Here is an 18376-nt window from a genome sequence, read left to right on the forward strand (position 1 = left end):
ATACTATATCATTTTCCTATCAGAATACCTCCAGTAGCCTTTTATGGTTGTTTTTTAGAAAAGGGGATTATTCTTGCATCCTCTGATGATTGAATTTTTAAACTGATAACTGCAGCTTCTCCAGTGAGAGACTGTATCTGAGCTTCTTCAGGCATGCCCAGTATCAGCATATTTACTTCCCTCAAGATATTTTAGCCAGTTACTCCATTCATACTTTCTTAGTTTGAGTTATACTTACACTTTGAAGGAATTTGAGCTACACATGGATGCCTCTGTCATAAAATGAGCCATGCTGATAAGATTCCTTAAACCAGCTGAGGTTCAAATCAGTGAGACACAGTAGTGAGGGGCCATATTGACTTGTGTGTGTTCTGTTTGCTGAACTGTACTGCAGCTGAAACAAGCTGCTGTGTAGTCATCCTCCTTAGGTGCTTCTGCTCCAAATTCTCCTACAATTTCAGTTTTGCACTTGGAGAGAGGTATGCCACCTCAAACACAGCCATGCCCAGGTCAACTTACATTAAAGAGAAAGCAAAATTGAGTTAGCATTGCAGTTGGGTTGATGGCTGAGTTTTTAATCTTGAGCTGGCTGCATTTCTGACTCAAATATCAGTAGCATTGATGTTTTTTCCCCATGACCTCCAATTCATTTAGCTTAAGATAGAAAGGGGCAAGTGTGGGAAACTTATTTGAGAATAAACACTTTGAGTTATACCTCCAGCTAACACTAAAATGGTTTAGCCATACTTTCATCTGGAGCTTCATTTCATCCCAAGTGGAGATGATAAAAATATCCTCCCAAAACCACTGTAGAACAGAACTACTGTCAGAAAACTTGTTTTTATATGTTCACAAAAGGGTATTGAGGCTGTTGTATGCAACTTTTCTTTTGTGAGGTTAAATTGTTCTTTCACCAGGAACTGTGTATAGTGTGATAACTGAATTCCTTTGTAGTCATAATTTGCATTTGTGATAGTAGTCATCCTAAGGCCTTGTTCTTGTATGTGAAAGGCAGAGGTGCACACTTCAAAGACAAAAAAGCATTAGGTTTCTGTCGAAGTAGATAAGGGAATGGAGGCACAGTCTTTTTCTTCAGTGGGAAAAATCACTAGAGACTCACACCATTACAATTTAGTTCCTACTCAAGTTAATCAGGCTTTCTATTAAAGAATTGTGACTAAAGCTCTTTAAGTGTGAAGCTCTCTAAGTTGGGGCCAAAACACAAAGCCTTTGTGGCTTTTTAAGATGCATTTCAGTAACTGGGATTTACAACTGTAGCATGCAGCTTGTGCAACACAGTTTTAAAATGCTGTTCTGTAAACTTGTTAAGGTAGCTTTCATATTCAGGTTTTGAGGTCAGCTTAAAGTCCTGTGTAATGAGGAAGTTGAAACCTCCTCTTGCAGGAGAAGTAAAACACCATTAATTTAAATTATCAGTGTCTACGTTGTGCAGAAACCCAATCAGTTACTTACCAGTAGTTGGAATTCAAGATGAACTGTTGGTGTATTGACTCACATGGTTTTCTGCCCTTTCCCCTGCTTCTGGCTCATATGAATATGGAGCTCAATATAGACAGAACAGTCTGTTTACCTCTTCTTAAACCTCTTCAGTACCTCATAACATTTAGTTATTTCTGAAACACTTGAAACTGTCAGGGAGGGAGCTGCCACATCTGTCACTAATGTTATGCTTGTGGATAGTTCCAGCAAAGATGTTGGACTGGCAGCTCCCAGTGAAGAGCAACAGGCAGTGAATTCTAGTCGTGAACTCACTGAGAAGTGCTTAGGTTAAAGGTGTTTGAGCTTAACTGTCTTAGTGTATTTCTGGTTTCAAATCCAGATCTCTTCTGCTGATTCATTTTGGCTTTTTATTTTACCATTCCATTAAATTGAAAGTGTAGGAAATAGTTAGCTGGAGCTGTGACTATCTCTTTGAGATGACCAGTCCTGTGGTACGAAATACCAAGTGAGTCCTGCAGGTCTGTAAATTTGTGAACTGAAGTTTATGAGTTTGTGTTCATATGGATTTCCAGAATCATGACAAACATTGTAGGGTGCTCCAGTGATAATACAGTCACTGCAGCTGTAGCACTGTCCAGCTGTCAGTAGTGTAGCTGCCTGCATGATGATTTAAATGTCTCCTGATACTAGTTTAAAACCTTCCCTTTACTCAGGCTTTATATGTGTATGTAAGAGTACATGAGGATAAATTTTGCTCTTAAAAATGCATTTTTAACTTCATTTTACCCTTTCTTTCCACAGTATGTTGTGGTGAGCAGTAAAAAGATACTATTCTACAATGATGAAAAAGACAAAGACCAATCTAATCCATCTATGGTACTAGATATAGAGTAAGTAAAGTTACTGTTAGTTTTGGATACAAATTGACAAAAGAGTCTTGTTTGTGAGATAACTGATAACGAATCTAAAAGCTTGAAATCAAAATTCCATAAATAATTTCTAATTTCCCAGAACAGTTGGAAAATGTCTATCTGTATTTCAATGTGCCATTAACAGAAGGTACTACTTTCTCTTTGTTCTACTATTACTAAAAGTTAGAGGAAAAGAGAAATTAAGAGAATGCTTATCTAGTCCAAAACACTTCTAACTTTCCAGATGGTTTCTGTTTAGTGATAAAATAAATTAATTGTGATCCCTTTACAATTGTTAGACCTGAAGAAAATTGTGTTCAATATCACTGAAGCCCATCTCTGATACACGTCTGTGATGTTTGAACAGCTGATTGACATTATAGAACCTTATAAAGTAGTAATTGAAAAAAGGTTTTAGAATTCATGAATAGGTCTGTAAGTGACTAATAAATACAGTGGTCTGGAAGGAATCTCAAACTCAGGAAGTGCTTAAGCTGCCAATTGCTTATAACCAGGAAAAGAGTTATTTTCTCTTATTCTCTTTTCATAAACATCTGTTACGGCTGCTGTTGAAAACAGGATGTTGGGATGTAGTTGAACTTAGAGTCTTGACCCAGTATAAGGTGATGTTTTTTCCAATTTTAATAGCATTTTCAACAGTTGGTGCCCCAGATTTCCTTTTGTGATATTTTGGCATTGATTATTTATCACTTCATGACATGATGGAGTAAAAGAACTAGTTAGTAGTACTCTATGGTTACTTCCATACAGGTTTATCACTAAGCTTTTCTAGCAATAATGTTAGACTTCCTAGTGTTCTGAGAAAGAATTTGAAAGCCTTTTTCACATGCAAATTTGCCATGATGGAACCCATTATAGGACAACCCTCTTTCCATGCTATAAAATATTTTGGTCTGACTTAGATAGACAAGATCTATACGGTTTATGAATTAATTCCGAAAATCATATTGCAGCCTTGAAGTCAGCCATATTGTGTGCATAAGCAAAACTTCAGCAATTTCCAAGCAATTTGATATCTGTTTTGGAACAGTTTATAACAGCATTTTAGAATTTTCTGATTCATGTTTCTTCTAATTTAGTAAGCTGTTTCATGTCCGGCCTGTAACTCAAGGAGATGTATATAGAGCCGAAACTGAAGAAATTCCTAAAATATTCCAGGTAAAAAGAAGTGTATCTCCTGTCTATTCAACTCTCTTGAAAAGTTTGGTGGCTTCTTTGAAAAGGGTGTATAAGTACTTAGTGCTTCAACAGTAACACGGCAGTATTCTTTTTCAGATTCTCTATGCTAATGAGGGGGAATGCAGGAAGGATTTGGAGGTAGAACCTGTACAGCCGGCAGAGAAGACAAATTTTCTAAATCACAAGGGCCATGAATTTATTCCCACATTATACCACTTTCCAGCCAACTGTGAGGCCTGTGCCAAACCTCTTTGGCATGTCTTTAAACCGCCTGCTGCCCTAGAATGTCGAAGATGCCACGTAAAGTGCCACAGAGACCACTTGGATAAAAAGGAGGAATTAATTGCACCATGCAAAGGTATACTCTTTTTCTGTTCTGTATTCTCTGCATGTTTTAGCCACACGTGATAAACTATTGAAGACAAATAAAAGTGGTTTAGTTTAAAACTAAAGCTAAAAATAAAGTTTTATGATTTTAGATGTGAAACGTGGTATTAAACAATAGTCTGCTACACTGCTTATAAACAGGCAGCAGGGTATGTACTCTGGAACTCAGCCATAAGGCACCCACACAACTCTTCAGCTTATTAAGTCTGCAATTAGTGTAAGTTTTCTAATGTCTTGAATATTAATGGTATACTCAAGAATCTTAATGCAGAAACAAATATTGAAGAATACTATATTCTTAATCTCCCCTGCTGTATGTTGTCTTCCAAAAATATATAAACAAATCCAGTACAAGTATGGATATAGCTTTTATTTTTATTTCCATTGGCACAGATAGTATGTCATAACTCTTATTTTGACAATGAGTCCTATTTTGCATTGAATCATCTTCCTCCTTTTACAGTGAGTTACGATGTAACTTCAGCAAGAGATATGCTCTTATTGGCATCCTGTCAAGATGAACAGAAGAAGTGGGTAACTCATTTAGTAAAAAAGATCCCCAAGACACCACCATCTACTTTTGTTCGTGCTTCTCCTAGAACGATGTCTACAAGATCCTCAGCAAATCAGTCATTCCGAAAAGTTGTTAAAAATCCTTCTGGAAAAACTAGGTGAGAAATAAGCTACAAAATCTACAGATCTTCTGGACTAATAAATCTCTTATTTAATGCAAAATTGTGAAATAATTGTGTAGTTAGGACTGTTGAACTGCTGACCTAAATCTCTGGTCAAATGCTGAAAGCAGGAGCGGACAGAATTCCCTTGCTATCATGGTAAATTTGGTGTTTCTTTGCGTTTACCATAGAGTTGGTACCTGGCCTGCCAGTGCTTGCAAGGGAGCTGAGTTTGCATTTTGTTCTGTTTAAAGGCAAGACTCAGCAAATACGTCAGCAATGGCATTTAACTGTAAGGAAGATCCATATAGTCATCTCACCCATGGATTGACTCACAGAACTGCTGTAAGCTGGGAGTCTTCTCCAAGTGGTGTTGGAGTGAGAAACTTACAGGTTCTCAGTGTGTTGTTAGGTCATTTGTGTTTTTGGAAGGCCGCTTAAGTATTGATTCCATTCTTTCTCCCTGCTTACTCTCCCTATCTTCTATCCCAGCAGTTGTTTTTATAAGCTGTTCATGACCCTGTGCATTAGCCAGACAAGATGTAAAACACATTTTCTTAATGCTGGGTTACTGTAAGCTGATTTTAACCTGCCTTAGCTTCCTCCTATAGTGTGTGTGTCCCTTTCTCCCCAAAAATCAGATTGAATTGACAGTCTTAAGTGGAAACTAGTGTCTCAGAGAGAAGGAAAGAATACTCCTGGATTGCCAGAGCTACCAAACATTCCTTGCACAAAATGCAGTAAAAGCAAACTTGCATGTAAAGCGACAGTGGGTGTATCACGAAACATCCTCCTGCAGGGGACCGTGTTTTATAAGGCATTTCCAGTCAGTATAATTTACTACCAGTTTTACATTGGAATTTTGCTATCTTCAGCCTTTTTTTGCCTTAAGACCTGTTAAAAAAAGTCCATGTTATCTGAAATAGTATCCCTGATTTTAATGAAAACTTTGCAAACAAAAAGATACAAAGATTTTCTTGTCCCTAAGACTTACGTCCTAAAACATAAGCAATCATAGAATTATACAGTGGTTTTGGTTGGAAGGGACCGTAAAGATCACCTAGTCCCAGTCCCCCTGCCATGGGGAGGGACCCCCTCCACTAGGTCAGCTCCATCCAATGTGGCCTTGAACACTCCCAGGGATCATAGTTTTGAGACAGTAATGTATTCAGTGAAGGTCCTCAAGATAATCTCATCCAGAAAAATTACTTTAGGCCTCAGAAACAAAGCTGTCAATATAAAAATCAGTAATGTTGTGGGCAGTTTGTTGTTAGAGATGGCAATCAATACAACAGCATGAGGAGAACAACATAAAAAGAAATCTGTGAGCAGCAGTTAAGAATGTGTAGCCATGCCAGAGTCTTTGGAGCAGAAGCCACTTTCACAAACACTGAACAAAGGCTCAGTCTACAAGGTACAGTTCAATGTGTAGGACCACAACAGAACCGTGATGTGATTTTACATTTTTCAACACTGGCACTTAATCAGGCGAATGTTCTTGAACACATAAACACTTCTGATGGGGAGATTTCCTGGGAAGTGGGCAGTTTTACAGTCTTCTCTGTAAAAATCTGTTAAAAGCAAGGGTGAGGGCAGTGGAAAAACACACAGTGATAAACCTGAGCTAAAAATGACTGTAACCTCATCTTTAGTATTGTACCACATAAAGACAGATTGGTCATTGTTACTTCCAGGGGATTTCAGTCACGTCTGTTACGTACGGTTGTGTGTAGTTGTGCAACAGAATCCTGTTAAACTATCTTGTCTACAAAGTGTACATTTCTCACAACTTCCAGAAAGTTTTATAAAGGTTCATGGTGTTTCCAAACTTAATTTTTCCTTCACTCTTCAATTTTCCAAGATTTACTGAAAAGTGTTAGACTCCTCCATAGGCATTAGCCAGATCCTATGACAGTTATGGATATAAATTACACCTGCTTATTTTAAAATATGCATAATTAATAGCTGTTGTTTAACATCATCTTTATTTACCGTAGGACTCTTGAACAGATACTCCTGGTTTGTGATTGGGTAAAATCTGAAGTGCTTTCTTGTGTTGTATATGATACATTTATTTCAACGGTAATCAGGATTCTAGAAACTAGTTACTAAATGCAGAGCTTTTAAACAGGCAGGTAAAGGTAACAGAAGTCCTTAGTACTGGTTAAGGAACTCTGTGACTGATCAGTAAGATTTTTCAGTAAGTCTTGAGTCACCTAAGACTGAAAGAAAAGCATGTCATGTTGATGCTTAAAAGGATTAGGTGGAATGAGTTTGATACTAAATGGTCATCCCAACAAAAATTTTGAAAAAAAAACCCCTGAACTGATAATGTAAAATTCACTAATACAGTTTTAAAAAAGTTATAAAAATGTGACTCTGCATAATGTCAGTCAACATTGCTTACTGAAAAAGATCAAAATAACTGAGAATCTTTTGAAGAGAGGGAGTGTTCTTGGACAGTAAAAAAAACCCAATGCACAACCAATTAATTCCGCCCAAACCAACCAACCAGCCAGTGGGATTGGAGAGAATTATTTTAATATGTCATTTACTTGCATCTTTATGATGCATTAATTGGAATAATCTAAAACAATACTTGGAAAATCCTGATTGTACAGTTTAGAAATCATCCTCTGTTTTTTGAGTGTACAGATTCTTTCTTCCCCCTTGCCAAGCCTTGCCTTGCCTTGTTGAAGCAAGTGCGTACTTCTTTTTTTCACAGTTAGATATTGACAGCTGAAGACTTCTTTTTTCCAAAAGACTCTTTGAATTGTATTCTGAGTATGCTTTCCTTTCCATTTATCCTTGCAAAGTCCTCTGGTAGCTGTAGTAACCAGTTTTCATCCATAGCCTTTTATAGGCGAAATCCATTTTCTTAAATCAATTAATTGATTTTTTTCACTCTGTCTTAATGGAAATGCTGGTTTGGAGTTGCCTTTAGCAAGGCAAGTTTGCAGCTAATCTGTTATACAATGAACAGATTTGGATATTTGAAAATTTACAGTAGTTCTTAAAGGAATGGGTCTGTTTGGGGAGATCACTTATCCAGACCATTTCTGTTATTAATCTTACTGGCATTTGTCCTGTGAGGGTGTTTCAGAATCACAGAAGTACTCAAGTAGTGAATGGAACTTTTTTAAGAGATGAGAAACACCATCATTAAAGCTCTGGTTTTAAGATCCTGAACATACAATGAGCCAAATAGCTCACTAGTACCAGGAGGGCAGCTGCACATTCCTGAGCTTTACCTTGTGTCAGTTCATGCTTCACAGATTACTAGAATCAACTGATATATTTTTCAGCAGAAAATTAATCAAAGAATGTTTTGACTAAAGGAAAACCTTAAACCCCAAAGCATAACAACAAAAAACCCCCAACCCTCAGGCCACAGAAAAAAGCACATGGTTTTCTGTTGGGTTCGGAAGTTTGCAGTGGTTTGTGGAGGAGTCTCAAGAATGAGAGGAGGAAGGTGCTCTTGCACTAGTGAAGTATCAGGTCAGATCAGCTGTTCAGAATACTTCAGTCTTGCATCTTCTCCAGCTGCCCTGGTGTATTGCCTGTGTTCACACCTTTCCCCATCACTTGAGGAGATTTTTTGAGTTCTTGGGAAGAAATAAAGCTCTTAGCTTTTCTGTCAATACCCACATGGTAATCTTATCTCTTTACCTCCTTGGATTTATCTAACATACAGATCCCATGGATGTGAATCAAATAGAAAGCACATTACTCTTTCAGACTGACCCCAAATCTGTTCGTGAGCTTGATGACATAACTGATATTTGACCTTAGAATATTGCTTCTTAATGTCCAATACTGACTGACCTTCTTAGAACATACAATCAATTACAGCAAACTCTGTTTTAGTACTGAGTGTGGGGTAAGAATCATACTGAGCACAAGCCACTTATAGAGGCACAGCACCTGACCACCAGGAGTGCTGGGTATGTGCACACTTCCTGGCCTGTTGTGCTGCATGGAGAGTGGGGAGCCCCTCCCTGCACTTCGCTGATGCTGGAGGAGCTGCTTGTGGCCTGCTCTGTCCCCAGCAGGCAGCTGCCACTAGATTGACCAGAATGTCATGGAGCTTGTGTGGCACCTGCAGCGCAGTGTGAGCAAGTAATGAAAAGATTCAGAGTTACACTGAGCAAAGAAGCATTAGGAAAGGCCAGGTAGGAAGTTCTCTTACTGGCTAGTCTACTGTGAACATTTTTGTGGCTTTTTCAGACAAATTTGTTGTTAGTTGTACCTGTGAACTACACAAGTGCTGCTGTGATGGAGTATGCCCAGTCTATGCCCTGATACCATTACATATTCCATCCCATATGTTTAGAAACAAGAGGCACTGTATTTATTTTAGGAAAATTCACTTCTAATATGCTAGATGTTTAAATTTAGATTATTAAATGAATTTGCAATGGATCTTATGTACTGAACCCCTAAGTGGTGACTGCACAGTAGCTGAGCTAATCTGACAGCCTGTTGCTACCTAAGGGGGAGGATTTTCCCTCTCTGTCTTCCTTCCCTGCTCTTCTGTCATTGGATCCAGGGTAAGTGCTTCAAGTGATCCATTTTGGACCCTTCCATTAAGGTCCACAATTAAGTTTCCTGACTGTCAAAAATATACAGACTTAATTTTCTGAGCTAGTGAGTGGAGTAGCCTAAGAAGTGCAGTGATTGCCAAAGCTGAGGACAAAGTAGGAGGATCAGGAAGGTGACAAAGCAGAGGGAACAGCAGGCTCCTTTCCTTTCAGGAGACAGCAAACTGTTGGATCAGCTTCTCTGAACTCAGGACGCTGCACCCTGCAGTTCTCTTCCTCTCTTCTGTATGTAGGCATGGGAGTAAGAGCAGCAGTCACAATTTTTATGGGATACACGTTTAGCTGTTACTAAGTATCTGAAAATTGTTTTCTTGCCAGACAGTACAGCAGAACTTGCCCTCGGTGATGGAGTACTACCATGTAAGCAGGCATTACCTGTTTTGTTGAATGGATACAGAGTTTAACACGTGCTTGAAGACATTTCAGTACATTTCATTCAGGGTCTGGCCCACCTTTCTTTGCAGTTGGTAGGCAGCACTCCCTTGACTTCATGGAGAGCTGTCTCAGACCCTCTGAAAGAAGCTTCACATATAGAAGTTCATCTTAAGTTCTATTCCTCATTTTAATAACTTACTACTAATAAATATGAATCAGAACTTCATGATGAACTCACTGGCATTTGCAGCACTGCTTTGAGATCGGCACACTTCATATCATAATATGCTGATTTATTCACATTGTATCAGCACAGTCAAAGTGTTTTCTTTTTAGTCTATTTGGACTTGGGCACCTGGTCAAGTTAATGCATGTTTAGAAAAGAAAAACATCAACCAACCAAAATTCCTGTGCATCAGATGAGCTCTGGCAACTGTGTGCACGTGCTCTTGGCCTAGAGAGCTGCTTCTTGTCCTTCAAGTGACAGAGCCTCACCTTGCATTTGCCATGAATACACCCATGATTGTTTACTCTTAATCACTTACTTGTAAAGCTGCAGTAATACTACCATCTTGTCTGATCTTTGTGTTCATTTAACGTTGCTTGAAATTAAGAACAGTTTGTGGACGATTATGTAGGTATGATCTCAGTATTGTACCATGTCAATTGAAAAACGTACTCTGTGAAAGTATTTTCTTCTTGAAGTTCTTGGCAAACATGCACTAGTGTTTTATGAAACTAATTTTTATATTTGTTATTAATTGTCTCTTTTCTTCTTTGTTTCAGCTAACCACATGTACAGTGCTTAATGGAATCTCATGGGATGCAGTCAGAGAAACAGGGCTTTTTTTAACCACACAGAGCAGTGCAGACAGGCTGTTGTTCCTTTCAACATAACTATCACAGGCTTCAGGGTTAAGATTGCTATTACTGTCTCCTCCTTGCTTTGGCACAAAAGCACGCTGAGGGTGTTTAATTGCGGGTTTGCCTCAAGGTAGATTAGATTAATTATTACTATGTAATGCAAGTTAAAGCAAATAAAGCTTAGCTAGGTGTATAAAAAAAAAGGTGCTGCCTTTTTGGATTTTTAAAAAAAGCCTGTCAGTCACAATGAAATGCAGCCAACTTTCTTCATACCAGTGAAAGAAAAGGACTGTTTGTTAACCCCGTGAAGGGGATATTTATGTCAAGATGAGCACATGAAATGGAGTAGAAGAGGACGGTTTCTCATGACAAGGACTGCAATTGCTTTCAAGACTCTAAAAGTTGTGCTCTTGAAGACTGCAGAACTAGCTTAAAATGAAGCCTTATCACTTGAACTTCAGTGCCTTCACTGCAGAGTTCTTTACAGCCTTAATGCTAACCACCCGCAATGGAATGGATCAAAGTGTTAAATATTTTTGCATTGTGCTTTACAAAATACTGATGCAGCAGGTTTGTAAAGGGGGAAAAACAAGTAATTGCCTTTAATCTATGCATTTTTGCCAAGCCATACTGAATTATTTTATTGTTAGAGGCATTAGAAACTAACAGTGAAAAGAACCACCAAGTTTGGAAGCATATTTTGGGGTACATCATTTCTATAACTCTATAATGTATTGCCTTACAATTTTAAGTGGTAACATGCATTAAGTTAACAAACATTTAAGAAATATATGCACTGTTTGAACTGTAAATTATTCTTAGAACACTTTTACTTGGTTTTACATTGTTCTTTTAGTGCCTTGAGATAATTGTATTATTGCCATGTCAAAAAATGTAGAAATCTAAAACTAAACAAAAGAAACCTCTAAAAAACTATTGCATATCAGTAGTTCTAACTGAATTTCAATTGGTTGAAGTATTGTAGATGCTAGATGCATTTTCTAAATTAAATACAGTCTTTGAATGAGAACTCCTCTTACAAAGAAAGACTGATTCTGGTTCTTAAGCCAAGAGATGTGTAGGCAATGCAAAAAAAGAAAAGCGTATGACACAAAAGCTCTAGATAATTCAGGAATTTCAGTAAATGCTGTCAGACTCTTGCTTTGTAGCAGGAATACATTCATGGTATGGGCAGTATGGTTTTATTTTATTTTATTTCTTAACCAAATACCTCCTCAGTAATTTATAATGGCTTTGCAGTTGTGTATTAAATAAGAAGCACTGGAAAACTGATTCGTCCTTAGGACGATTTGCATGTTTCAAGTGGTATTGAAAGCCGCACTGATGGATATGTAATAATAAACATATCTGTTATTAATATGGTAATGACTCTGTGCTCATTTAATGAGAAATAAAGTAATTTATGGAAAGACCCTTTTGAAAACGACTGACATGGTGTTTTCTCCTGACTGCAGCTTAAACATCTCTCTAAGTGTTCAGACATTGCAGCACCTTCCTAGTACAAGGTGCATTTATGGCGTAACACCTTGGGGACTCTGAAATGTTGGTTTGTTTGGGTTTTTTTTCCTATTCTACGTGAATAAGTAAATACTGTATTAAATAATTTTTTTCATTTGCTTGTTCTCATGGCCTGCTGTAGGAGCCTAATTTGGATTTATTATTCAACCACCATGCTAAGCTGGCTTTGTGGTTGCCTCATCCTTCATGATGCAGGTTTGGAGCTTCAGAAATCCCACTTATTTGGGGGAGGGAACACTATTCAAAAGGTAAGGTGTTTTTTGTTGGTTGGGGTTTTTGGGGTTAGGTTTGATTGGGGATTTTTTTAAGCAACCTGTTCATCCTGTGACACTACTGTCCATGATTCTCCCTGGGTAATCTGCCAAGACCTGTAGAACAACAGAAGAGTACGGACATGAATGATTGTATGTCCTCTGAAGGTCACAGAGCTGGAAAGTATAGACAAATAGAAACAGTTGGTGTGGTAATTTCAGGAAGTTCCTCTGTGTTGCGCCTGCTGTATCACAAGTGTCAGCAACTTCAAAGCTGTGGCTGGAGCACACTAAAGACAACCCTCTAGATGACCAGGCACACTGTGAGCTTGTCAAGCAGTATAAGGAATAATTATGACCTGCTTTAATCTACTGTCACATAGTGATAGGGGAAATAATAAACTATTATGACGATTAAACATATCTTACATAAATACATACATTACTATAGGAAATTTTGAGCAGTAGGAAAGGCCTGTGGTCTCTCCAGACCCAGATGAGATTGTGGATTACTTTTCTGCTTTCCTTTATGTGTAACTGACTCCCTCTACAGGGTCAAAAACTCTTGCTTGGGTAATTTTTTAGTAAAAAAAAGTAGTATCTTGTAACTTCATATTTCATGAATCTGAAAAATAGCATAAACCCCATTATGAATAGATAGTGACTAGTGGGAAGAGAGAAGGAGTGTGGAAAAATGATTCTGCTGTACAGATTGGCACCTACTGTCATTTCTGTAGTTTTTTAGCAATACTAAAGTTCTGCAGTTCTTTTTAAATGCTAATTTTGCTTGGGCAAACAGCAGCAGACATAATGAAGTGTAAAATTACATTGACTAGTGTGTCTAGGATAAATTTCAACTAAAATGCTGTAATTATAAAGTCTAGATGTGCAAATTACAGTTTGTGTGTTCTGGTACACTGATGTTGGCACTTGTTTACTGTAAACAAGATGCCTGTCTACAGGGATAACTAAACCTTGAATAAGAAATTTAGCCAGAAGTTTCTGCTATTAGGAAAAGTAATGATGATGAACTCAACTGTGCAAACAAATATTGCAGGGGAAAAAATATTGTTATGAAACTTTCAGTAAGCATCGGCATTACCATCCAGAAAAAAACCCAATCTGTACTGTCATGGTCACTACAGATCCACTTTATCCAGCTCTTGTTGCATTATTTTGCTTTTACTGTTGTCACTAATGATTCCTCTTGCAGGAACATTTTGTCTACACACATCTAATACAGGACCAGAAAGTCATTAAGAGATGTGAACGTGTAAGCTTGTGAGGAGATGGCATAAATCCCCCTGGCTTCCTTCATATCAATGGAGCTGTAGTTACTTGGGAAAGCAAGAAGTCTGGATTCTTACATGATCATTTTCTAGTTGATTTGCCTTCACCTTTTTCTCACTTTTTTCAACTGTAGTAGGTTTGAAAGTTCATTAACTTCAGTACAATGGCAAAATCGGCTCTTTTTCATTCCCTCTTCAAGCCTCACTATTCCTGCTGAAGGCAACAGGAAAGCAAATGGGTAAGAGTAGGTAAGGGCGGTAATAAAGGATAGGGCCTCTCCTGCAGGTGGGATTTAGCTACAGTAACCACTGAGTCTGTAGCCAGAAGCATGGTGGGAATTGTAAAGCCAGAGGAGAGGCAACAGCTGTTGCTTGGCTGGTGAACTCTATTGGGATTTTTTTTTATGTACTAGTAACAAACATAAAAAATGCAAATATAGTTCTGTTCTTGTTCCTTCCCTCAGATGTGCATTGTGATCCAGAATGCAAAACATTTGAAAACCACTGAAATGGAAGAGGTAACACAGAAAGGGGGGATGCTGTGTATGTTACTTTAAATACCTCCTGGGTGACTATGCTTTCTTTACCCTGCCATTACATTTTACTTTATCATCTGTTATTAGAAGTTGCACCTTATGGATGGTGTGGTTTAGTTTGTAGCTGCTGTGAGATAGGGATCAAGCGGAGCAGTGGCTTTCAGGTTGTTGTCTGGCTGTGCCATACCCTGGGTCCCTCCTGCCTGAGGCAGCCCCGGTGGTTTCCGCTCAGATCTCGCTCAGCCCCACATGGTGCTGGACACAACATGTGCACCAGAGTTGTGTTCAAGTGTCTGGTTCCTGCTCCTCTTTTTCTGGGTGCTCATTTGGAGACGGTCAAGGTTTGCAGTGCAGGGAACTGGAATGCTTACATTTATAATGAAAAAGAACTTTTAAATATAGAAAGCACTGAGGCATATCGGGACACTGAAAAATCGGACCTAAACCACTAGGATTTTTCTCAGTTTAAATTGCATGGAAATAACATGGAAGAGAGCAATTAATTATGAGTGTATCCTACCTGTGCTGCGAATACACGTTCCTTAAAATGTTTCAAGCCTGAAGCTACATAGAAGATACATTGGAGCTGTGGATACCTCATCCCTGTAAGTATTGGAGGCCAGGTTGGAGGGGGCCCTGGGCAACTTGATCTAATGGATGACAGCCTGCCCATCAACCCTTCCCCCAAACCATTCTATGACACACCGACAGGTTACCAAGAACATTATGTTCCTTATAGAAAATAAAATGTACATTAATAAATGCACCTGTCAATATATTGGATACCACACCTTGCCCTTTAAAGACACAAGAAATGTAAATGCAGTATTTTAATTCCTGAGTCTCTGATTATTTAAAATGAATCTTTGTTCTAGTGCAGGCACCAAAAAGGTGCCTAAAGCATGCCTTGGAAAGGGGGCTGCTTCCCCACACCTTTTGCTGTATTGTAGCACCTGCTTATACTGTCTGACGGTACACCTGCTGCTTGTGCTCCTCAGAACTGGGCCAAGGGAGAGCTCATAGTGTAAAAGCCTTTTCTAAAAAGATCTGGACTTGCTCTGACCCATCTTCCAGTGTTAGTAAACACTGTTGGCCTGCACACATTATTTTGCTAACAACACAGCCCCAGGTTTTGGATCCAAGTGGGCTTGCATCTGTCCAGCTCAGGATGGGAAGGAGCCGTGCTTCGATGGGCCTGCAACAGGCCAAAGAGACACAGCCAGGGCAGGCAGTTCCACGGTCCACGTGGCCCCGATTAAGGTCCCCTCGGGGCCTGCCTTTACTAAGAAAAAAGATGCATTGAATAACATTCAACCTATCACAATTTTAATGTCATCAAAGTAATCTGCACTTCATCTGTATACATCAAGTGGCACTCTTTGTAGGCTCCTTATGACAGTTTGTGTAAGATTCAGGGAAAACAGCATCTATTGATCCCTTCCTTAAGGAAAAAGGCACACAGCTATTACTGCAGGAAGAGACCTACACGGTCTCAGAGGAAAGAAGAGGGAGGTAGTGGTTGTTCACCTTGCAGAGGTCGGGATTTTTCCTGCAGATACAAACCCTGATACTTCTCTTTCAGCACAGCACCATCTAGTGCCTATCCCAAATCCTGGAAACCCACAGTCTGTGACTGCCTGAGCCCTTGTCCACTAAGGGTTACTCTGAAGGGGAGAATGTGTTCAGTGCCGCTTCAGACAATAGAGCATTCCACTTCCACTTACAGTCCCGAATAAATGGCCTCTATGTAGGTCACTGTTCGTGATAAGAGCAAAAGGCTAAACCGGAGATTACCCTCACTTAGACCCACAGGCAGGCAGCTGGGTTTGCTCTCACTTGAATAGATGGTCTGCAGGATCTCACCCTAGAAATGGATGAAAGCTTTTCTAGAAAGCTCCTTTCAGCAAGTCAAAGTAACAGAAGATTCATCACTTGCTGGTCAACTGTAACAATACTTAAATCCCCTTAGTAATTGGAAGCTCCATCTTAATTCAAGATCCAGCTTAACTTCAGCATAAACCATTGGAGCTTCTTAAGGTATCATCTGAAATGTAATCCTTGCTTCCCCTAAGCCTGCTTTTCACATCTAGGAGCCTACACTGGACAATAAAATGAACTTTCGCTCTTCTCCGTGACAGACTGAAAAGACTGAAATTTTAAGCCAAGACTGAAATTTCTAAGCCTTCCATTTTAAGGCTTACTTTCAAAGTCTAGATGGTTTTTATGGCCATTTTGTATATCATTCTTCTACTGTTTGGAATTGAAAATCACATTTGGTGAACAGCACATTTAACAAGGAGAGACCCTTCTTGTTTTTTGGATATCACTTCTATGGCAAAAGAAGATGTGCACATGCCGACAACCAGACGGTGGTATAGGCTATGGCAGAAGCTCTGAACAGCTGCAGCAGAGGAGTGTGGGGTTTCTAGGCGTGGTGGCTAGGAGGGGTCAAGGAAGGGATGTTTCCTTCTGGCATTGTTTCCCTTTCTATATGTTTAGGCACTGCTTTGGTTTCTTTAATCACAGCCTAATAGCAAGAGGTATTGTAAAAGCAGTTGGGACTTGTGTTTCAGTCTCTACTGGTTTCAGTATCTTTAAAACTTTGGGGGTTGTGTCCTGAAGGCTCCTGGCCATTGCAGTCCCATTCATCCTTCAGTGCTCCTTATCTATCACCAAGTTGTACATTAATTGCTGGTAGATTAGTCATCCCCTCTCCCTTCAGTAAAGTTCTTCTGTTCACAGGTTTATCTCTTACTCCACCTTTTCCTGTAAACCAAACACATCTCATCCACAACAGTATTTTTATTTTTTCTGCCTCCCACTACCTTTGCAATCCCAGCTTTTGGGCAGACCCCCGGGGGGCTGTGAGACCACCTCAGCCACACAGAATCGGTGAGCTGGAAGGGACCACAGTGTTCCAGCAGGGTCACCCCAAGGCGTGTGGCGCAGGATTGCATCCAGATGGTTCTGGAATATCTCCAGTGAGGGACACCACACCTCTGGACAATCTGTTCCAGTGTGCTGTCACCTGCACAGAAGTTCTTCCTCATATTCAGGTGGAACTTTCTGTGCATCAGTTTCTGCCCTTTGCCTCTTGTCCTATTGCTTGGCACCACCGAGAAGAGCCTGAATCCACGCTCTTGGTAGCTCCCTTCAGATGCGCATACAAATTGATGAGGTCCCCTTTCATCTCAGTCAGCTCTTCCGAGGCCTCTGAACAGGCACAACTCCCGCAGCGCTCCCTCATGAGATACTCCAGTCTCCCTAACCATCTCTGTAGCCCTCATCTGGACCTGCTCCTGGAGCTCCACATCTCTCCTGTACCAGGGATCCTGGAACGGGACCCGCTCTCCCCACGCCCTCCACAGCCACGCTCTCTGCCCGAGGCACCGACACCGGGGCCCGATCCCGACCCCACCCGGACCCGGGGCCGGACCCCGGGGGGGGCTCTGCCCGCGGATCGCAGATTGCACCGGACACGAGGTCAGACACGGACCATGGACCGGCCCGACGGCCACAGACACGGACACGGACAGACACATAATCAGAAACACGGACATGGACAGAGACACGGACACAATCACAGACACTGAGACAGACAGAGACACTGCCAGTTGACATAGACACAATCACAGACACAGACACGGACACAGTCACAGTCACAGCAACAATCACAGACACAGACAGATAGACAGACACAGAGACACACAGACAGAGACAGAGACACACAGACAGACACACACAGAAACTCTCACACACACACACAGACACACACACTCACACACACACACAGAGAAACTCTCACACACACACACAGACACTCACACACACACACACACTCACACACACACAGAAACTCACACACACACACAGACACACACACACTCACACACACACACACACAGAAACTCTCACACACACACACAGACACTCACACACACACTCACACACACACACACACAGAAACTCTCACACACACACACAGACACACACACACTCACACACACACACACACAGAAACTCTCACACACACACACAGACACTCACACACACACTCACACACACACACACACACACAGAAACTCTCACACACACACACAGACACAGACACAGACACACACACAGAAACTCTCACACACTCACACACACACACAGACACACAGACACAGACACACAGACACAGACACAGACACAGACACAGACACACACACACACACACACACACACACACACACACACACACACACACACACACACACACACACACACACACACACACACACACACA

The 18376-nt window shown here is 40.2% G+C and overlaps 1 protein-coding gene across 1 annotated transcript in view; it reads left to right on the forward strand.

Annotated features, from left to right (window-relative positions):
* Positions 1-11905, forward strand: part of ROCK1 (Rho associated coiled-coil containing protein kinase 1) — a 91121-nt gene extending 79216 nt beyond the window's left edge. The window contains exons 29-33 of the mRNA XM_071554710.1: positions 2263-2351; positions 3473-3551; positions 3669-3930; positions 4423-4630; positions 10396-11905. Of these exons, the coding sequence (XP_071410811.1) occupies positions 2263-2351; positions 3473-3551; positions 3669-3930; positions 4423-4630; positions 10396-10399 (642 nt within the window). The 3' untranslated portion in view covers positions 10400-11905. The remainder of the gene's footprint in view (positions 1-2262; positions 2352-3472; positions 3552-3668; positions 3931-4422; positions 4631-10395) is intronic.
* Positions 11906-18376: the final 6471 nt, after the last annotated feature.

This window comes from Pithys albifrons, chromosome 4, assembly GCF_047495875.1.
Source record: "Pithys albifrons albifrons isolate INPA30051 chromosome 4, PitAlb_v1, whole genome shotgun sequence".
In the NCBI taxonomy this organism is placed as follows: domain Eukaryota; kingdom Metazoa; phylum Chordata; class Aves; order Passeriformes; family Thamnophilidae; genus Pithys; species Pithys albifrons.